The sequence below is a fragment of the Podarcis vaucheri genome (assembly GCF_965113315.1).
Source record: "Podarcis vaucheri genome assembly, chromosome: 9".
NCBI lineage: Eukaryota > Metazoa > Chordata > Lepidosauria > Squamata > Lacertidae > Podarcis > Podarcis vaucheri.
The window spans coordinates 38,466,716-38,489,550 of record NC_138767.1 but is presented as its reverse complement, the minus strand read 5'-3'; the positions used below and the strand labels follow the sequence as shown (position 1 = coordinate 38,489,550).

The window sequence follows — 22,835 nt, the reverse complement described above, 5'->3', positions numbered from 1 at the left end:
ATCATATTCTTTTCCAAGTTTATTTCATTCCAAATTATAACACAAGATGTATTCCAAACTCTGTCAGCAATATTCCATTTTGTTTTTACATATAAAAAACAACAACCATCCTTACTTACAGGCCATGTAACTTTTACAGCAGAATGAAATAACCTTGTTCACTGAAGAATTGCCAGTAACAAACAAAATAATGTTAAGAAACTAAAGTTGCAATACAAAAATGTTCCATCTTCAGGTATGCTCACATTCTCCTCTTCTGTGTACTTATATACAAAACTGTTTAAAAGGAGGAAAAGACAATTAGGATGTTTTGCATAAATGTACTTGTATATATAATAGTGTATATATAATAGGTATAATTATAACAGCTACAGTCCATAAACTTAATATTATTGCCAGAAATACTGATTTGATCCAAAAATACTGATCATTGATGGAAAGCCTGTTTTACATCTCGTACTATAACACTGCGAGAAAAGTAAAATAAATCCAAAGAGGTTTTGCTACTGCAACCTTTTGTATGAAACCTGCTACAGAACTGATTTCTTTTAGCATCATTTGACTTTTTGAATATTTGCACCAACAGTGCTAGTATAGCAGCTTCCTTCTGTTCATTATTCCTTGGAGCCAATCCTGTAGTATAGCTCTAAATATATTTTTCTTTGTAGTAAGACTAACTCAATCCTAAAAGATGCATGATCCTGCCAGGACTAAAAATTGTTAAAGCCCACTGATTACAATGCAAGCTATTTATGTATGTGCTCAACTCTCCCATTGAAACTAAAAGGGCAAATCCTTAATGCTCCCATTGAAATTAGAAGGGTAAATAACTAGATTTGTTCAGCGTATGACACACCCATTAAACTTAAGTTGAGCCATCATACTAGAGAAGCTCCTACCTGCTAGACTGCTCCAAAAGTTTCAAGTGTCCATACACTGCAGGGTCTTTTGTTTCTTTGTTTTAAATATTTATATACATGCATTCCCACCAACCCCGGCTTAATTTACCTGATCCTAGCATCACTTCTAAAATAAATGAAGTTATATCACTGCAAAGATTAAGAAAGCCTATTTTTCCAACTCTGTAAAACCTGGTGCAACCACCAAGAAAGCTAATGGAAAATGTTTGCAGGGAAGCACTGCCTAAAAATCTATTTTCCAATCCCAGGAACAATTCCTAAAATGTAAAGTAAAAATAAAACAAACCGCCACTGAGCTCCATACTCTTGACTTTGAGGGCAACACAGATCGCTTATTACCTTTTTGCAAAGCCTCATTTGAGTTGAAATATTTAATCATACCTCAAATTCTCTCATTTGTACCAGAACATGAGGCAAGAGGAAGGTGTTGTAACATGTCATTCTGCAGGAGGCTTCACAGAAGCCAAAGATTTATGGATGCCTGCTTACTACATCTAATTCACCATCAAAAGTATGTGCACAAACAGCCATTACCTAATTTTTCAAAAAAAATCCTCCCTCAAAACAATTTGGATAAATACACTAATACCCAGTATCTTCTAGTTAAGCATACTTACCATTGTTTCCTCTGATGAAAGCATCCCCATATTTATTTTTTAGTTGTCCATTTACATACTCCTCTGTCTGCTCCAGAGCTATATTCATGTACCCATCCAAGCAAGCCAGAACACCTAAAATCAATGAGACCCACAGAACTGCTTAGACTTCAGAGCTACATTTTTAAATCAAATGCTGTATTAAAAATTCAGTACAAGTACAGTACATTATTGCAAAAAAAATGACTAGGCAAGCAGAAGTGTAGAGCTATAGGTTGTTATGGTAAAAAGAATTGCCACGTCTTCCTAGAAACTGATTAAGACTGCAATCCTTACCCTATTTCCTAGGAGTAAGTCCCATTGACTTCAATAAGACTTGATTCCAAGTAGATATTGTTAGGATTGCACTGTAAGTCACTATCTGTAATTTAGCATATGAAATGTAGTATCACTGTAGCAGAACCCTTTGCGACAAGATCAACAGTTTCTTCTCTGGAGCCTGGAAAGGTTATCCTTCCATTTATGGATTACCTTAAGACTACTGTATCTTAACATTCTGCAGTAAGTTGTCATGAATTTGAATGGACATAGGAACATCAAGTTTAACTCGTATGGTATGGCATGTATTTTATGTTTTCATATTGCAAACCACCCTGTGATCTTTGGATGAAGGGTGGTATAGAAACCAAATAAATCCGAATAATAGAAAGAAGCAGCCATGTACACAAGTCCAAATGTATGTTATTCACTGAAAACTGGAATACTACAGCTATAACAACATTTTAGGTATACAATGTGGGAAAAGTTAATCTAAATTATCAAGTTATCTAAAAAGATAATAATCTAAGAGGCAACTTTTGTTTTAAAAGTGTGTAGTATTAAAAATGGGATGCGGGTGGTGCTGTGGTTTAAACCACTACGCTGCTTGGATTTGTCAATCAGAAGGTTGGTGGTTCGAGGCCCCACGATGGGGTAAGCTCATTGTTCAGTCCCAGCTCCTGCCAACCTAGCAGTTTGAAAGCACACAGTGCAAATAGATAAATAGCAGGTAGGTAAATGGCATTTCTGTGTGTTGCTCTGGCTTCTCCAGAAGTGGCTTAGTCATGCTGGCCACATGACCTGGAAAAACTGTCTGCGGACAAACGTCGGCTCCCTCAGCTAGTAAAGCAAGATGAGCACCACAACCCCAGAATCGTTCGCGATTGGACTTAACTATCAGGGGTACCTTTACCTTTAGTATTAAAGAGAGCTATTTAATATTACCTGAGAGTGCAAACAAGATTCAGATTCAGAGGAAGGCTTGAGGGGGGAAATGCTACGAGTTTATTCTAAAATATGTAATGATTTTGTGGGGTTTAAAAAAATAATGTTGTATGAAATATTTTAAAAATAATGTCCTGCCAACATACTTCAGTTACAGTCGTACCTTGGTTGTCGAACTTAATCCGTTCTGGGAGTCCATTCAACTCCCGAAACGGTTCGAAAACCAAGACACAGCTTCTGATTGGTGGCAGGAGCTTCCTGCACTCAATCGGAAGCCGCGTTGGAAGTTTGGCTTCCGAGAAACATTCGCAAATCGGAACACTCGCTTCCAAGTTTGCGGCGTTCGGGAGCCAAAAAGTCCAGAGTACCAAGGCGTTCAACAGCCAAGGTACGACTGTATTCTTAAACCAAGGTTTCAACCAGTTTCAAGTAAGTCCTAATGATTTTAAAGGGTTTTACTTTCAAGTTAATATGATGAAAATTCAGATACTGAAGTTGAGATCATAGAAATATAGAATTATAGTGTTGGAAGGAACCCCAAGGGTCATTTAGTCCAACCCACTGCAATGCAGGAATCTCAACTAGATCATACTTGACAAATGGCCATCCAAGCTCTGATTAAAAACATCCAAGGAAGGAGAGCCCACTACCTCTCAGGAGAATCTGTTCCACTGTCTACATACTCTTAAAACAAAAGTCCCAGCTGCAAAAGTTAACCTTGGCTAGGTATTAGAAAGGTAACCTTGGCTAGGTATTAGAAAGCTAGACATATCTCAAGGAAATCAGAAAAGCAGACAAAGGTCTCGGATCATATTTATCAAGGGAAGTTTTTAATGTGTGACATTTTAATGTGTTTTTAATCTTTGTTGGAGGCCGCCCAGAGTGGCTGGGGGAACCCAGCCAGATGGGAGGGTACAAATAATAAATTATTATTTTTTATTCTAAAAGGATGTTATTGGAAATGTGGCAAAAATATTTGTGATTACTTTAAAGTAAACTCTATAAGTAGAACTGTATTTTCTCTCTCAATGTAAAAAAGGAGGAAATCCTACAAACTTGTAGCTTTCATCTTGTGTTTGTCAAGCATTAAATGGTCTCTTTCCTAGAATCACCTCTTGTATGGTAGTGGTACAATGAAAACCTCACTCCTGAAAAGATGTACAGTCTCAAAGTTCCCCATCAGCTTTCTTCTTAGCTATAGAATCCTTTTAAATGAAGTGAGTTCTTCGGAAATTTAAACATTTAATTTACACTCAACATCTTAGAAAGATGGTCTAGTATTGCTTAGAAATGTCATCACAGCCTCATCCTCATTTGGAACACCAAGTAGGCTTAGAATTTAAGTAAATCAGCTAGGGTTGCCAGGCTTACTGTTCAAAACAGCAAATTCTCAATCCAAAAAGTTTGGCTAGGATGATAAAAATATTCCAGATGTGGGGACTAAATTAATCTCACTACTCCTACCTTTGTATATATAACCCATAATGCCTGAGCCTGACTGTGAAGAACTCTCCGAGAACAGGCCAGGATCATAATCCAAATTATATTGGTTCCTTTCTTCCCAACTCAAAGATCACATAAATATATCATGATGACTGGCGCACAAGACTGACAGAACTTACCTCGATAATCAACTCCAGAATTCAACTTTACAACAACTGGTCTTCCAATGATTTGTTTCAAGAAATCACTTGGAGTTTGTTTCCGTAAACTCATTTTGACAGATCTGGGAGGCTAAAGGAAACAGAAATAGGAAAACGGTTGAAATGCAGAACTCAAAACAGCACAAACAAATGCTCAACAAACAGAGGTAGGATGCTGGCTCTGTAAAGTGATCATTTGGGAAATAAATATCAAACAAGAGGATAAAGCTAAAAAAATTCTGAAGCGAGGCTTTTGAAACTGCAGTTCTACAGCCATTGCATGAAACTACTCTCAACTACATACAGTTTGATATTCTTAATAAGAAGCTTATCTAACACATCTGTTCACAACACACCGCCATTTGAAAACATTCAAAGTACTCTGGCATGCCTTTATTCTGTCTCTGTAGTTTTTCTACAAAAGAACTTCACAGTATTGTGGAATTCAGATTCTTTTTTTAACATGGTGACTATGGATTTATAAATAAATAGCTAACTGAGGAAGCATAAGCACAGGCACTCTCATCTCATGTACAGCTAATTCAGAACTTTCATTATTTGAAGGCAGTAACATACTGATGAGTGAAAGCACTCCAAAGGTACATTGATATAATCGTATAACAAGCCTAATTTGTTAAACGTGTAAATAACCATCTAAAACTTCAGATCCATTTAGTAAATGATTGTTTTTGCAACTGGATACATGTTTCCTAGAAGAACAAGTTGGTGTTGGCAGCATTTCCTCAAATATCACAATAAATATGATCTATTTAAAGTCTCTAAATCTGCTTTTCTTTTGAATATCCTGAACTCTGCACTTTTTGCTAAATCAAATCAACTTATGCCCATTTCACAATATCCATAGCAGCCCAGATGTAACATACTAGATGCCTACACAACACAACTGACCTAACTGGGATTTATGCTGTAACAGATTAGGGCTCCTGCCCAAGAACATCAGCAAAGGATTCATCAAAATATTTTCTTCATTTATTGCCTCTAATATGGTGTTCTGGATTTTTAAGAAGTGTTTTAACTATTCTTATTTTCCTTTTCTATTTTCACCATCATTCACCAGCAACAAGATGATGACAGTCACAGATAACCTAGAAATGAAAACCTACAAGTGGATGCACAAGGTTTCTGCATGCAAACACACACAGGTCAGGCCCATTCATTCATAAAAGCTCCAGATGACCCAATTATTTCCAAGACAGCTAGAGGTAGTATCGTTATACTATGCTTCTCTGCAGCAGCCCTGGCAACCTTGCACACATGATGTACAGTGTATATGTACCCCAGGAAAAAATAGGGCATTCTTAAGTGTCCACAATTTTCCATCAAAATGTTGGGCATAGACCAATCAGACATTTGGATTATAAAATTCACAGAAACTGGAAGAGCTGCTTAAGGAAAATGAGTCAAGAAGCCTTGCAACTTAACATTTAGCACTCCCATAACTATTTTCTGGGACTCCTCCTGGAGTCCTGCTGGTGAAGGGTGGGTAATAAATTTAATAAAATCAAGGTATCTTGTGGGTGCATACATAGAACAGCACCAGAGGAAGCTTTCCATTAAAATTTCCTGAAGAACCTAACAGAGACCTAGGCTCCTTGACCTATCGCCATTTGGCATATGCAATCCTTGTGAAGGGCAGGATTAAAAAAATTAATGTTGCTTTCAAGTGTATTCCTATTCTACCCTGATGTAAGAAGTTTGCACTTGGCAGTTATTTTGTTATTGCCTGCGTGTGCTCCTGCTAAGGCCACTGTGGCAGTAGCTGTGTTCCCGTGTGCTGTACAGTAGTGATCAAAGGGACGTATAGGAAGTGGGTGTGTGTGTGTCAGGTTCAAATTAAAGGGTAAAGGTAAAGGTACCCCTGCCCGAACGGGCCAGTCTTGACAGACTCTGGGGTTTGTGCGCTCATCTCACTCTAGAGGCCGGGGGCCAGCGCTGTCCGGAGACACTTCCGGGTCACGTGGCCAGCGTGACAAAGCTGCATCTGGCGAGCCAGCGCAGCACACGGAACGCCGTTTACCTTCCCGCTGGTAAGCGGTACCTATTTATCTACTTGCACCCGGGGGTGCTTTCGAACTGCTAGGTTGGCAGGCGCTGGGACCGAGCAGCGGGAGCGCACCCCGCCGCGGGGATTCGAACCGCCGACCTTTCGATCGGCAAGCCCTAGGCGCTGAGGCTTTAACCCACAGCGCCACCCGCATCCCATGTGTTCCCGTGTGCTGTACAGTAGTGATCAAAGGGACGTATAGGAAGTGGGTGGGTGTGTGTCAGGTTCAAATTACGGCCCAACTATTAAAGAACCGCCGCGTAACACCGGGCCAGCCCCACCTGCCTCGCAGGTTTGTTGTGAGGGTAACGTGAACCTGGGGAGGGAGAAGGTGGAATGCAGAACTGCAGCAGATGAATTGATAATTCACAATTTGCGCGAATTCGAACCCTCTCCGCTGCCAGTCCTTCTGTGGGGTCGTATGCCGTTAAGGAGCGCACGCCGAAGCCAGGGAGGCTGCTCGGCAGTGTATCGCAGGCACCCAGCAAGGGGAAGGGCTGAGGAGCCGAAGCCCACACAATGCGACGGCCAGAGCCGCAGTCTCCCGCTTTTTTTGGGGGGGGTGTCACTTGACTCCCAAGCCGGTGGGGTCTAGGAAACCAGCGTCCAGGGCCCCCTCGTTAACAGGGCAGCTGCGAGGCGCTGAGGGAGAAAGCGACACCCTCGACGGCCGCGGCTTGCGAAGGGAGCGGGCCCCGCCGCGCAGGCCCTGAGGGAGGCCGCGGCCTAGAATGTTCCGCCACAGCAGCGCGCGCGCGGCCTCTCCCCCCCCCCCCCAACCGCCACCCCTCGCGCCGCCGCTGCCCTGGAGTTCCACGCTTGCCCGCCCTCAGTCACTCACCCGCGCTTCTTCGCGTTACTTAACTAGCTCGGGCGGTTTTTCCCGAACGTAAAAGAAAGATGATGGGCTGCTGGCTCCGCCAATCAGCGCGCTGCAGCTTCCCGTCGCAGCTACGGTGCCCCGACCCGGCCAAAAGTCTTCGCTTCCTCCGCCTTTTCAAAATCAGGGCGGAGTTCTTTCCTTAAAGCTAGAGAGAAGGAGTCCCGTTGGACTTAAATCGGGTTTATTTCCGAGGAAAGGCGACGCACGCAGGGGGATCGGGCTGTAGGGCTCCCTTTGAGAGAGTCCCGCCCTGCTAACGGTATAGGTAGGAGAAGCCGCGAGGGAGGAGTTCATAAGCCGCCCGCTTTTGTTTTAGTTAAATAAATACGCGCGTGCAACGATAAAAAGCGAGCTGTGCCTTTGTTTTCAAATCAGGACGTTGTTGCTGCCGGTCCCAAGTATTATAATCATAAAACTGTAAATTTGGAAAGGGTCACGAGGGTCATCTAGTCCAACCCCCTGCAAATGCAGGAAACTTTTGCCCAACGCGACTGCCTTAATAAAGAAATAATTGAAATAGCAATCCTTGGAAGAGCCCCCTGTAAGAAAACGCCTTCTTCGGAGTCGCCAGAAAACATGTTGCAACTGCGTGGGATGCGCAAGTGCTTTCTCCAGGCAGAATTTGGCCCCTCTGCATAGAATTTGCCCCCCCCCCCTATCATTAGGCAGAGTGGAGCAACTGCCTCAAGAGCAGGTGCTGGCAAGGCATGGGGGGGTGGCCTCTCCAGTGCCCTCTGCTGACCTCATTGGTGGACAACACTAGCCCATTGTAAGTACTGTATTGGGAAACATGTTTGTGGGCTTCCTATAAGCATATGATTGGCCACTGTGAGTACATCATGAGGTTGTTTTTTTAGGGGAGCTGCCACAATTGTTGAGCTTTATTAGGATAAACAGCCAAAACTTATGTAGCTGGTGTTTTGAGGGACGGGCAGTGGCTCCACCCACCTGTAGTGGCCGAGACACCCAGCAACTGCCATGCCACTCTGCATCTCCTCTGCTGCCCAGCAGTCCAGCCCCCAATGCCCAGCAGCCACCATGCCGACCTACAGCCCCCCCCCCTGCGCCTGGGTCGGCTCGCCACCCCCACCCCTACACTATACAGGGACTAGGTAAGCTTTTGGCCTCATCCACCATCAATAAGATTCAACTGCCATTCCAATTGGCCCTCTGTCTAATAGAGGTGCTGCCTTGTTCTTTGCCTCAGGCAACAAAATGCCTTGAGCCAGCCCTGCCGCTAGGGTCAGCTGTTCAGAAATCCCTGTTATTGGCTTGTGCCTAAACACGTCACTCAAAAATGCCCCACTGGGTTTGACATGTGCATAGAGGTTTGCACATGTTTACTCAGGCTGCATATACATAACTTTAAAGCACATTCAAAGTGCACCCTGCACGAACCCTGGGAACTGTAGAATTGTAAGAAGAGTTGCAGTTCCCGGCCCCCCTAAACTACAGTGCTCAGAATTATTTGAGGGGTTAAATGTGGTTTGAATCTTCTTTAAATATATGGTGTTAAGCAGCCTCAGAAGTAAGCCCTGCTGTATTCAGTGGAGCATCTTCCATACTAAGTGCACTTGAGACTGCAGCCTATTGCTCAGGAAGGAGAGTGTACAGCTTGTGAATTGCAACTAGAGTTGCAGACTCCTGAAATTAATGGATTCTGGTACTGGCTAGGGTCTGGAGGTGGAGTCCAGAGAGGGCCAATTCAGCTGCAGAATCTAGTGGCTCTTGGCAGACCCAGGAGTAGAAAACAGCAAAGTTTAACAAATGTTGCAGAAGATGCTCAGGAGTGACTTTGCCTATTGCTTTTCAAACAATTGTCAGTACCTCCCCTCACTGCTTAGTTTGAACTCTCAACAGGTGTGTCACTTGTTTGATGGGACTGTCAGCTCCCATTATGTGCTGGAGCTAGAGAAATGAGAACATGCACATAAGGCACATGGAGATAAGGGTGGGTAGAGCATTGAAAGTCCCGGGTTCAATCCCTAGCATCTCCAGGTAAGGCTGAGAGAGAGAGAGCCGTGCCTGAAATCCTGGAGAGCCTCTGCCAGTCAGTGTAGACAATACTGAGCTAAATTGAACAATGGTCTGGCTCAGTATAAGACAGTGTCCTATGTTCCTAATTCACACAACTCTCCTGGAAAAAATATCTAGTCTGCTTTTCTTTTTATTACAACGTGGTTGAAGTTTTAAAAACATAGATTGAGGACTCCTATATATTAAGGGAAGGAGCCAAAAATATATTTTGATGATTTTCAAGCCAGAAGATATGAAGTGGTCAAACAGCTGCCTAGACTCTATAAGCTGTAAGGTTTCATGTGACATATTTTACATTCCAATTTTAAGGTTTTGGCTCTTGGATGAAAAATAAAATACCTGTAGTGTCAAAACCAGTCTTGAATACCCGCTAACCCATCATATTGCATATTTTACAGGAATACACAAATGTGTTTTTCTCATATGACTTCCTTGGCCAATCTTGATTTAAATGGCAGCATGAGTTCTTGGCAAATGTTATGTGGAAGGGAGCAGGTGAGGGAAACGAGAGGTAGCCAGCTCAGCAACACATTACCCACAGAGGGAAGTTAGGGCAGGGAACTAGTTCTTAATGCTCCTTATCTGCATACCCTTTGTTCTCCATTACATAACTGCTGCCTCTTGATGCATGAACTGAAAATATTTCTTGTTTAGTACGCGATTTCCATTAATTTTGTTTAGTTCCTCTGCCAAGCAAAGCAGGAAGTACACTTTGAGTGCTGGGATGGCTGTAGCTATGCTCTCCAGAGGACAGATGTCAAGGGGAGACAAGAGTAAACACTCAAAAGAGGTGAACAGTTTTATGTCTGGCCAGAAGAGGAAGCAGAGACAATGGTTTTTGTATTGTTTAAATGGTTTTCAAAGAAAATTGGTCTTCAAAAACAAGACATTAGCAGCTGGGAAGGTATCTTGCATAAAACCACAACTTCTGCACAACTTCAGTTTATTTAGGAACATAGAATGCTACTTTATACTAAGTTAGATCCCAACTCCATCAAGCTCAGTATTCCCTACACTGACTGGAAGCAGCTGACCAGGCTGGCGGTATTCCCAGCCCTAGGGGACCGGGTGGCACTGTGGCCTAAACCACTGAGCCCCTTGGGCTTGCCGATAGGAAGGTCAGCGGTTCAAATCTGCACGACAGGGTGAGCTCCCATTGCTCTGTCCCAGCTTCTGCCAACCTAGCAGTACGAAAGCATACTAGTGTGAGTAGATAAATAGGTACCGCTGTGGCAGGAAGGTAAACGGCATTTCCGTGTGCTTTGGTTTCTGTCATGGTGTTCCGTTGTGCCAGAAGCAGTTTAGTCATGCTGGCCACATGACCCGGAAAGCTGTCTGTGGACAAACGCTGGCTCCCTCGGCTTGAAGCGAACTGAGCGCTGCAACCCCATAGTCACCTTTGACTGAACTTAACTATCCAAGGGTCCTTTAACCTTTTATTCCCGGCCTACCTAGAGATGTTAAGAGATTGAATCTGCTTGCAAGGCAGGTACTCTCCTATTGAGCTATGACCCTTCCCCAAATTTCCCGGAAATTTCAGCAAAGTTTCTTCATAAATTGAATTATGTAGTACAAAATGCCGGACGGCATGTCTGCTTAAGGCATGTTGGGAGATAGGGGTGTTCTGATAAGCTGGGTCAGCTCATCCACTCTTTGCTAGCCAAAGGGTATCCATGCAAACCAGCACCAATCCTCTGGATTGGCCTTTTTGGACCTATGGGTCAATTAGCCATCCAGAGAAATTGTGGGCACCACGCGCGCACACACACACACACACACACAGACAGACATATACACCACCACCATCGCAGCCAAGCACACCTTTTCTACTCACTATAGTAGAATGTATCTTTCAAGCCTCATTTCACCTGAGAAGAGGACCCTCTGGGTGCCAGAGAAGACATATTTGGTTTTTGTGTACTAGAAGGTGCCATGTCTATGAGCCCTGCTCTAGATAGTACAAGTAGAAGGGCATGCAAAATACGTTCTTTGTTTCCCATAGGTTTAACAGGTAACCCAGGTAATTTACTTGGGGTAATTTAATTATTCCTGCACAGTTTCAGTTTGGCTCAGCTCATTTTTTGTATTGTACATTCTGTACTGTATGTTTCATTAATAAAAAAAAAATCATGAAAAAAATGCATGAGAAATATTCCTTGGGTTCCATAATCTTTTCCAAAGCCTATTTCGGAAAAGGTGGATGAAACATATTTTCAGCTACACAAATTCCTTTGACTTGCACTTCTCATGAAGACAGTGGAATAGATAGCAGGAGATGTTAATGCCTTCCTGTCATAGTCCTAACAAAGCTCGCCTGCCAGTGCCAGGCCAGTATGAATATGTCTCCAGCACGTTCTCTCTTACGTAGAATACACTTTCTTGCTAGTGGGTAGTACTTAAATTGAATGTTAGATATCACCAGGCTTATATTTGATAAGTGCTTTGATGTATACGGTATATAAAAAGCTTGCCCTTGACCACAGGAGTCATTCACAGAAAAGGCAGGGTAACAATACATTCATCCCCATAGCATCCTCGAACTTCCATTGGAGGTATTGTAATCCAAATTCATTCAGCCTTTCCTTTGGAAAGCAAGGCTCTGTTTTTGTTTTTTTCAAAAACACTATTTTGCAATATTTGCGATGGTGCTTTTAGTGTTGACATTTGTAAATAACAGATATCCTTTCTGCTGTGGTTGAATGTTTAGCACTGGAAAGGGCAAGGGAATATCACATTGTGAATACATGCTTCCTCTCAACAATTCCATCTAAAGCCTGAACAACTAAAAACAATGGGAAAGCTTCCATTAGCACCTGTATAATGAAGCTCAACTCATTTGCTCTTCGTCTTCCTGCTACAGTTACTGCTACTTGAGAGGTGTATTTCCTGTGAATTTCTGCATGATGTGTGCAGCAAAGGGAACAAATCCCTCCAGTATCATTCAGAGGGCAAATTATGATGCTGAAACTTGGGAAGGTATGGTAAGCATCATCATAAGAACATAGGAAGCTGCCTTGAATTGAGTCATACCAGCTAGCTCAGTATTATTTAGCTTGTAGCAGCTCTCTAAGGTCTTTCACATAATCTACTAGCTCAGAGTTTCTAGACGCCCAAGACCCATCACCCCACTCAGCATGACCAGTGGTCAAGACTGATAGGAGCTGAAGTTCAGAAAGACCTAGAGGGCCATGTGTTCCCTACCCCTGCACTAACGGAAGTCAGCTTCCCTGAAATTAAAAACACTACAAGTCCAACACCAAACACATTGGTGCAACTATATTGCCAAGGGTTTAGCAGTAGGGTAAGAAGCATGTGAAGTGAGCCTGTTTAATAGTCCTTTGATGAAAGAAAAGGAGAATCACCGAAGTTCACTTAACAGCACAATCCTATGCGTGTTTAATTCAAAGTACATTCTGTGCTGGTTGTTATACACCACCCCAATCTCCACAGCCGTGCAGGATTCCAGGGTTACAGGCACTTACCCAGGGTTCATGTTTCCTTTGGAAATGAGGCACAGTGGAGACTGTGGTGTCTTTATGCTATATGGTTTATTTACACATATATACATTTATCTCAATGGTTAGGAGACATTCAAAACATTCAGATAATGCACAAATGATGCTGTGTCTGAGACATGCAAAGTAAAGGTAGATAGCTGTAATTTTAACTGAAGTATATGCAAGCACTGGATGACCTAGACCATTTGCAGTTCTTTGGAAGACTACAGCAAAGGTGAATTAAAATGATTAATCTGAAGTATCTCAGAAAACATTGGATCAACAGGCAAGTATGCCTTATCTCTCTTACCAGTCAAGAGGAGTGGATATTAATTATTAACAAATGTAGGATGGAAACAGCAGATGAAAATTAAAACTCCTAAGATGGTTGAATTCCATCTTAATATATCCTCGAAGATCATGTAATCACATCTGTTAATGGGCAACCTAAGAATGCTACATTTCCTGAGTGACAAAATCTAAATGACCTCAAAGATACAGTCTTCAAAGAGTTTACGTAATCCATAATTAATGGATGTGTTTAAACAGTTCAAAACTCTGGAGGTGAAAATAAAGCCGATCTATGTTCACTACACAAGTATGACCACAGCAATGAAATGATTAAGTCACAAATAGCCTTACATGCATTTTTGAGCAAGTGGCTTGAACATTGCAGCCTGGTATCTTTTTTCAGTGTTTAACCTATATAGATGGAAGGCAGATTCAGATCAGATCAGGTAGATTCTATGTACCATTGCTTCTGTAAATTTCTTTACAGTGTACCATGGCAAAGCTTTCCTAGTGTTATTATTCATTGGAATCAGACAGAAGCCGCCCTTGTCTTTTAATCAAGATGAACTTGAAAGGTGAACATGGTAAGTGGCAGAAATTATTTATAATTTTGGTAATAAAAGTTTATGTCCAACATTCCAAATTTCATACATCTGCTCTGGTGCTGGCCTTGAGATATAAAACAATTGGAAGTTTCCTTTAGAGTGGGCATTAGTTGAAAGGGGATAAATCAGAATGATAGAGTTCATAGCCATTCCTAGCTCACAAAATTTCCATATTAACATCTTCACCTCAAACATAAATGGTTACAAAGTTACAATGAGGACAGCTGCATTGGCCTTTGTCAATTGAGCTTAATGATGGAAATCCAGACAATGGAACATTTACCTACTGTGGAGCGTTAAAAGAGGAACAATTTCAGAATCCTTGTGCAGAAGACCCAATTAAAAATTTATGGCCAACTGTAAAACATAAAGTGATATTTGACAGTCTTTCTCTTGTTCTCCTTTTACCGAAGTACAAAACAATGAAACATAAGAAGTCCTCTCACCCCCAACTACTTATAATGAAGCCTTTTTCATAGATCAATGGGAGCTGTACAGAGGATTAAAAATGTGTTTCAGGGTTGTATTTGTTTTATCTGTAGCTCATGCTATTACAAAGGCTGGGATGGCATAACAGAACAAAAAATATAATGTTTTTACAGTTATTAAGCCCTAGCCATAGTTATCAATTTAATTAGGGCTGCAGTTCCTTCATTCCTTTACCTGGGAGCAAGCCCCATTGAACTCAATAGGACTTGCTGTTGAATAGACATGAATAGAAATGTCTATTGAATGACATTTGGGATTTAAAGCACCACAGCTTTAAAGCACGTTAAAAGTAAATGTATCATTACATAAATTTTCATGGATTACCAAAAAATGATGCAATCTGATGAAGCGAGCTTTAATGCCCAAATAAGCTTGTGTCATAATAAATTTATTAGTCTTGAAGGTGTTAGTACTGATCTTTTTGTCGTTCTGCTAAAATTGTGCTGTGATCTACTTCACAGGGCTGTTGTGAAGACAGTAGACTGTAAAAGACTTCAGAATTTGGTCACCTCCACACCATACATTAAATGCATATGTAAGGCACATTGCCTCTCTCAAAGAATCCTGAGAAATGCAGTTTGCAATTCCCAGCAGCCGCAACAAACTACTTTCCCCAGGATTCATTGGGGACGCCATGTCTCTGGGGGGAAGTATAACATTACTGAAGGGCAGCAACTAAGAACATCTTTATGCTTCCTCCCTCTCAGCCTGTTCCCCACAGTGGGCTCCCCCTTCTCTTCTTCATCTGACAGCAATTATCACCCCAGCCCCGAGCCAGTGATGACACCAACCCAAGACAGACATATCTCCCTCCATAAGTGGATACATGTATTCCTCACTGTGTACCATTTCACAGTGCTTCCACGGACAAACATAGGGCCCTGGTTCATGACAAATTTTCAGAATTAGGAGAAAGATTGCACTTCAGTATTCACAACCCAAAGGCAAACAACAAAAGCATCCTCAACTGCAAGCCAAAATCACTGTAGTGATAGGAAAGGGTCCGTATGCTCAGACTGGGTTCTCAAGTGGACTCGTTCTGCCAGTGCAGAAGGGAGAGAGAACTAAGCTAGAAACCTCATGTGCTGGAGATTTGACTGGTTCAGTAAACTTAATATATGGTGATAATTGACAAACATGTTTTTGCTGCAGTTTCCTAACCTATCAATCTACTGAGGAGCTTTTAGGCTAGTGTCCTGGTATGTTGTCAGCAATTCCTACAATTTTCAGCAGGACTAGCTGATCTTACGAATCATAATTATTGGTCATGACTAGAAAAGTATTGCTGAAAACAAGCAAGGTCTTAAGAAACTGAACAAGTGGGTGGCAGGCATGAACTTTATAGAGCCAGGCATGGGCTTTGGCAAGTTCTGAAACAGACCAACTCTGGCCACAATGTGATATCAGGATGTATGTAAAACGGGGATGTATGTAAAACGGGGGGGGGGGCAGTGTGATGCCTTCCAGGTGCTGTTGGACTACAAATCCCATCAACCCCAGCCAACATGTCCAATGTTCAGGAACAGTGAGAGTTGTAGTCCAACAACATTTAGAAGACATTACGTTGGCTACCCCTCTTCCAGCACTCCAAAGACTCCACAGCTAGCATGACATGCTGCTGTTTGCCACACCATTTGGGTTGCCTAATAGTGTGTGAGTATTCACACACCCAACTCATATTGGCTCTTTTATAGTGTGCGCTGGAGTTGAAGACACTGGTCCCGGTCCTAAGATGTTGGCAAAGGATCGCACCCAAGGATCACCAATGAGGAAGGATGGGACAAGGTTGTTTGAAGCTGTAAGCACATATATGGGGAATGAGGAAGCAAGAAAAGGACTCAGTCCAGTCTCCAGTCTTGTTTCTCTGACCCCACCACAGATTATTAGTGCTGCCAGAGATGTCCATCCTTATTATTTGTTTGGCAGTGTCTCTTCAATACAGATGTGCCATGTGAAAATGCTGGATACACAGTTCTTACTCATCTTCTTTGATATTTCTAGCAGGTGATAGTCTAGTCAGGAATGAAAATTGGTTTCTGCTTTTGCATCACTTTTGCCAAATCGTGGCAATTGTGTGGTTTCAAGCCCATATCTAATATAGAGAAGCTGTATTTCATGTTAGCCTTTTTTGGGGGAAAGTGATTAAATCACTGGACAATTTTCCAGTTTTATTATAAATTTTTAACTATATGGATCAATTTCAGGGTGTGTCAATTTCAAGGTCTTGAATTAAAGCTGTATCGTTGTCAAACAAGCAGCCTATAACCAGAAATGGTTATTCTCCATCCATGTTTCCAATTACTGAATCTAATATATTATTAAATTAGCCTTTACCCAAAAAGCATTGATTCTCTGCACAAACATCAGCTTAGACTGTCTTGTAAACTGCACATTGTTTTCCCTTCTGCTTTTAATTTCATCAAAGTAGAATTGATTTTGTCATGTAGAAGAGCTAACCCCAGCAACAAATCAGGTTTTTGAAACAAAAGTTCATTGTAGATACCATTCCCCCCCCCTTTTGTTGAAAATGTTTATTTTCATTCTTTGCTTTAGTTTAGACTTGGCTTATGAAAAATGCAATGTTTACTGTTGCTTATATTGCTCTTTAATGTAGCTAGTTTTGTCTACAATTACTACAATATTCAAAGCAAATGTGGTAATGTCATGCTCAAAATCTCTTGGACAAAATTACTATCCAAACATGAATCTTATGGTGTGTCCTAGTGAAAATCACAGATTCTTAGTCTAATTCACTTCAGAAGTTGGTCTGTAGGGTAAAATGAGGCAAATGTGCTCTTGGGATGAGGGCAAGAAATATACTCTAAAATAAAAATTAAAAATGGCTAAACACAGCTATTTTCTGGTGACAAGAAATCCAATGAATGCATGGATCTTTCCATGGGTTCCCGTATCAGGGCTTGGTTGCTCCATGTTCTAAAATGCGTACTTAAATCTTGCTATTCAGATTCTCTATGCAGGACTCACTGGACTCTGGATCAGGACAGCTAAAAGTTTGCTAACTGCTTTTGAAAGACTAGGGCTGTCATGGGTGTAGCCAAGGGGCAAGCAGGTGATCCCCTAGACCAAGTAAAACAATATAAATACTTAACTAACCAACCAACATCGTCAGTTTTGCCCCCACCAACACAAGTCCTGTCCCCCTAATCAAGTCCTGCTTCCCGCAACAAAAATCTCGGCTACACCCATGAAGGTTGTTATTGTTCTTTTAAGTTCTTCAACAATACAAGGGAGGCCTGTTTTACAACCTGAGCCTGTGTAGGATAGTGATTTTTGACTGTTGACCTTGAACCCAGCAAACCAAAGTTCAAACACCTATGCCAGAGGAAGAGTGGAGCCGGGGGTCGTCAGAAAGAGACAGTGGCGGGCTGGCGACATTTTGACTTGCTAGGGCTGCAGAGCAGCAGAGGTCAGGTTGACAGGAATCTCCCCTGTAGTGCAGGGAGTATAATGACTTGGTCCTGTTGCAAGAATCTCCAGCTCAAGACCCCCAGAACCTTACACACTGCTGCTCAACTGTGATGTCAACTGGGCAATCTTGGGTCAGTCGCTTTCTCTCAGCCTAACGTTATTTACAGGGAAGTTGTGAAGATAATATTGGGGAGTCTGGGAGTGTAATATGCTACCAAGAGCTCTTTGAACAAAAGGCTGGTATGCATGTAATGCTCAAACTTGTGTGCAACAAGCAAGCCATTGTGATATAGGGGTTAGATTGTTGAAATAGGACTTGGGAGTCCAATCCCCAGTAATATCTGAAGGGGCAGTGTTATTTTTCTAGAAAAAGAGGTGCCGGAACTCGCCATGGACACCTCCCTTGTTCTCTTATAATGGCAATGGCACCCACCAGAGAGGTGGCATCACTGAATTCCAGTGAGTTCCAGGTGAGAAAAAGTCCTTAGATATTGCTTGGATGCTAAAGCTTTTGATGGTCTGGTTTTATGGTGTATTTACCATGTATAGTTATTGTTGTCCCTTAGGATAGCTTGCTGGTGAAGGGTGGGTTATCAATATTACAATCAGTCAAGCAAGTAAGTCACTTTATTCGTAGAAGTGACTCTAAACCACTTAACACAAGTAAACTGACCCCCAGCACCCCTCACCATCAGCCAATACTGGCTGAGGATAAGGATAGAGGACTCTTCCTATCTCTTTCCTGTGTTCGTTTAAGTTATAGGTCTGTTTCATCCCTCCATTTTTTTATTTTTTTTATTATTTGGCAGACTAAACAAATGAAAAGATGCACGAAAAATTCACATTTAAAAATGTACGTGTATTTATTTATCCCGCCCTTCCTTCCAAAGCAGCTCAAGGTGGTCAACACTTTATACATATTCTTCCCCAAAATACAGAGTTTGGTCAATGCATCCCCCCCCCCCCAATATTTGTACTGTTCCATGGTTGCCACATATTCAATTAGTTTCTACACAAACTATGGCTTTTAGAGCAGTGTGGCACCCGTACTTTGGAACACTGTTGCCACTGAAATTAGGCAGGCACCCAGAATACTAGGAACATATTAAACTGTCTTATACTGAGTTATGCCATTGGTCCATCTAGCTCAGTATTGTCTACACTGATTGGCAGTGACTTTCCAGGGTTTTAAGCAGGAGTCTCTCTCAGTCCTAGATGTTGAAGATGAAACTTGGGACTTCCTGCATACAGGGAAATGCTCTACCACTGAGCTATGCCCTTCCCCAGATTCTGATGTTTTTCTGCCTGCTGAAAATGTTTCTGTTTCGCCAAGCATTTCTAAAGAATTAATTTGATTCAGAGCTGGTCATTTGTTCTGCACATTACAGTTCGATAATTTTATGGTGTTTTAATGATTTTATTGCACACCACCATGCTTTCTCTTTTTTTACAATGAATAGGCAGTTTAGAAGTACACTTGCAAATAAATATCTATAAAACATTCCTCATAAAATATGCATTTTTGTGTGCATTTCTTGAGCTGAAAGTGCATCATGAAAGTCAAAGAGCATAATCTGATTGACAGCTTTATTCCGATCTGCATATAGGTCCAGGATCAGCAAATGAGGTCAATTGACTTTAAAATGAAGACTGAATAAATTTCTCTTCCATCCTTAGCTGGGGATTATGGGAGTTGTAGTTCAATAGCATCTGAGGACTGGAGGCTGTGGGAGAATGATGCAGATGTGGAACCCTCCACCCATACTTTTTGTTGTTGCAGGTTAATTACTGAAAAGATATGTAAGTGTGTGCCCTTAACACACATTACAACGCTGGAGAGTAAGGACTGCACAATTAGACACTTTAAAATTACATTAAATTCAATTGGCTTGAACTTACTGCATTAAAGTCAGTGTAACAAAAAGTGATTACAGTAATTGGATTGAATCATATTCTTAATTATTACCTAGGATTATGTATTGTCCTTAAAACAAAACAAAAAAATCTAAGTACAGATGGGTTTCAGTATTTTTTCCATACCAACCTTAGAAAGTCATGCCCTCCCTTCAGATGTCAGGGAGAAAAAGAATTACAGAACTTTTAGAAAACATTTGAAGGCAGCCCTGTTCAGAGAAGTTTTTAGGTGACATCTTCTTTTATATATATATATCACTGGAAGCCGCCCAGAGTGGCTGGGGAAACTCAGCCAGAAGGGGGCAGGGTATTATTATTATTATTATTATTATTATTATTATTATTATTATTATTATTATTAAAGCCAGTCACTTTTATTCCCATTTTAGAGTTCGGAAACTGAGGCTGACGTAACTGAATTGCTAAAAGGTGAGTCAACAGCTCAGGCAGGGCTTTGAATCTTTTATGTTTCATTTTGCTTTTGTAAAGTCATTCCCAATCAGTTTATTGAAAGCACAAAAGCAGGTGAGCTTTACTAGAAGCCTGACAATGCCATGAGACAGAAACTGATACATTATTTATATTTTTATTACTGCTCAGAAGGAATTTTGCTATCAGATTCCTTTATAGCATGTATAATGGTTGAATATTGTTATAGCCATTTCCTAGAGGCCACGCAGGTTTTTTGGTTTGGTTTGGTTTTACGTGTGATTTAAATATGAAAAGAGAGTGGGGGAAACAGGTTAAATTATTGTATGTCATTTCTTTTTGAGGCTGGCGGCCTAAAGTCAATGGGAAAGGCTAATGATTTACTGCATGAGCAAGTTAAAAATGTATGCACTAATACATTTTACTGCCCTGTATATTCATGCTTTATTCCTCTGGCTCTTAAAGTTTTTTTTAAAAAAAACAAAAACCACACACTGAGAGAGAGAGAGTTTTCTACATTTAGAGATATCTCCTGAAAAATTGCCCTAACAGATAATAGAAGAGTTAAGAAAATGCAAACATACAATTTTAAAGTACCGGTAACCTCTTTGCAGCTGTGCATCTTTCCCCTTGTAACATGGGAGTGGAGTCCTTATCTTCCTATTTCCATAATGAAAGCTCCCCAAGCACAGGCCACTGTGGCAGATTTACAGCCCTGGAGCAAGAGAAGTGACAGGCATTTTAATATGAACGGAGATATGAGGACTTTAATGTACAGTGATGTCACTTCTAACAAGGTAGAAAGTGGGGGCGGGGATCGGATGGGACTTTTCATCTGTTTGTTTGTTTCTCCTTCTCACTCCAGTCACCAAAGCAAGTGAAACCAGCCCACTACGTCAATGACCTTTTTTCAACTGGGAAAAGGTCGCAAATAATTGATAAAATAAGGGATGAGATTCTGCTTATTCAGGTGGAAGGCACATGCTCAGGTTAAGGGAAGGAAACAAACCTACCTTGGGAATGCATTAACCACAGTAAGGTAAAGCCAAGCATAGTCTCTAGACAGAACTTACTTTGGGAGCATATAAGGGCAAGACGTGGTAATGAATGTCCTCAAGGGAATGTTAAAATGAACCGCTTGTTGAATGTTGACCCTCTTTTTATTATTCTTTTGAACATCCTGGATATGGCCTCGGAACTTCTATGTAGTCTGATAATCCATCTATTGGTCAGAGAACAGGAGTGGCTGGTGCAATAGGGCTGTGTTGCAGAGCCATCCTCCTGACTTGGAATAGGCAAATCCATCAAGTTCTGTTTCTTCTCGTTTCTCATTTTCTTCTGGTCTTAAGTCCAGTCCTTCCCAAGTTCCACATCAATCTGCAACTTTTGAAGAAGTCCTCATGGAAATCCACCGGCATCTCAGTGCACAGTTCTTCTAATACTTTTGCAAAGCATTCCTTCCGTAACATAATGCATTTTTGTATGTTATTATCTCCAATACAGTGGTACCTCAGGTTACAGACACTTCAGGTTACAGACTCCACTAACCCAGAAATAGCACCTCGGGTTAAGAACTTTGCTTCAGGATGACAACAGAAATTGTGCGGCGGCGCGGCGGCAGCGGGATGCCCTATTAGCTAAAGTGGTACCTCAGGTTAAGAACAGTTTCAGGTTCAGAATGGACCTCCAGAAGGAATTAAGTTCTTAACCCGAGGTACCACTGTATATGCATTTGTATGCACACTGGATATGCACTTTTGAAAATATTTCTTGGCTGAGTCAATGGGAGAAAATGCCTGCTCTGCAATTTTCTGTGGGCTGTGATGCACCAATTAACATTTACCCAAGTGCTCTTACAGGTTTCCCCAATATGCAAAACTGTTTAGATTCTGTGATCTTTCAGCCCCTCCCCAACCTTCTCTCCTTGGGAAAAGTTAATGAATGAATGGGTCAGTTGACAGCCTGTGGGCCACTTGGGTGCATTGCTGCCAGCTTTCTGGACTTCCATGTCAGTATGGATTTCATTCATTGTATGATCCCAAAACTGTGCTTGTGGCCTTGCTTGACAATCTTTCTCTAGAAACTGACAGGCAAACTTATACTACATTGACCCTATTAGATCTTTCTCTGGCCTTGGGTACATATGACATCAAGAGGTGTTAGGGACACAGTGGTGGGACCTGAGAGGCAATTGCATGCCAGAAACTCAATTTGTTCTCCAAAGAACGTTCCCAAAAGGTAACAATGAGTAATTGTGCAATGTTCCTCTGGAACCTCCCTTATGGAAAGATTCATAGGTGTCTCATTGTTAGTTTTTACTCTCTCTAACTAGGGCCATATTTAGGTTTGATGAGGCCCTAAGCTACTGAAGGTAATGGGGTCCTTTATATGTCCAGCTGTCCTTTGTCAAAAACAAATTGCTGCTGTTTTTTGTGTTGAATATATGCTATATGGCAATTTATGGACCTAATAGGTATCTAAAGCCATTTGCCACTGTTGCTGCATGTAGGTTTTGTTTTATTTGTTTTTTATCTCATATTTTGTAAATGTAAATCCTTTAAACTTTTTTGGGGGCCCCAAGAGAGTGGGACCCTAAGCTATAGCCTGTTTAGCTTATACGTAAATCCAGCACTGTCTGTAACCCTTGGTTGTCAAATATATGTTCCATATAAGCAGTGTGATCCTAAACCTGGTTTCTACACAGTGAGTTCCATTGAGCTCAGTGGGTCTTACATTCAGAATAATCTTGCTTAGGAATGCACTGTTAGGATGCA

The 22,835-nt window shown here is 41.5% G+C and overlaps 1 protein-coding gene and 1 long non-coding RNA gene across 6 annotated transcripts in view; one reads left to right on the top strand and one right to left on the bottom strand.

Moving 5' to 3' along the window:
- Nucleotide 1: 1 nt before the first annotated feature.
- LSM6 (LSM6 homolog, U6 small nuclear RNA and mRNA degradation associated) lies at nt 2–7,464 on the bottom strand. 3 transcript variants are annotated; one of them, XM_082237788.1, is made up of 4 exons: nt 7,329–7,464; nt 4,402–4,513; nt 1,538–1,651; nt 2–276 (listed from the first exon to the last, which is right to left on the bottom strand). In XM_082237788.1, exons 2-4 carry the CDS (start codon nt 4,493–4,495, stop codon nt 242–244), a joined length of 243 nt encoding a protein of 80 aa, XP_082093914.1. In that variant the 5' UTR covers nt 4,496–4,513; nt 7,329–7,464; the 3' UTR covers nt 2–241. The 3 variants fall into 3 exon arrangements, with proteins under 3 accessions (XP_082093914.1, XP_082093915.1, XP_082093916.1); XM_082237789.1 differs by lacking the exon at nt 7,329–7,464 and adding an exon at nt 6,877–7,236; XM_082237790.1 differs by lacking the exon at nt 7,329–7,464 and adding an exon at nt 5,332–5,471.
- Nucleotides 7,465–7,600: 136 nt separating this feature from the next.
- Nucleotides 7,601–22,835, top strand: part of LOC309540711 — a 27,558-nt gene continuing 12,323 nt past the window's right edge. For 2 of the 3 annotated variants that reach the window (XR_014223414.1, XR_014223416.1), the window contains exons 1-5: nt 7,601–8,139; nt 10,089–10,197; nt 13,683–13,779; nt 14,997–15,117; nt 20,022–20,061. This is a non-coding gene — a long non-coding RNA (uncharacterized lncRNA). The remainder of the gene's footprint in view (nt 8,140–10,088; nt 10,198–13,682; nt 13,780–14,996; nt 15,118–20,021; nt 20,062–22,835) is intronic. The other variant, XR_014223415.1, reaches the window with a different exon arrangement.

Bases quoted from the DNA above. Each gene is read 5' to 3' on its own strand.
- LSM6 (XM_082237788.1), bottom strand. From the start codon at position 4,495: ATGAGTTTACGGAAACAAACTCCAAGTGATTTCTTGAAACAAATCATT. The intron at 1,652-4,401 runs GTAAGTTCTGTC...CATTGATTTTAG, and splicing joins TTCTGGAGTTGATTATCGAG to GTGTTCTGGCTTGCTTGGAT. The intron at 277-1,537 runs GTAAGTATGCTT...CCTTTTAAACAG, and splicing joins TTTCATCAGAGGAAACAATG to TTTTGTATATAAGTACACAG.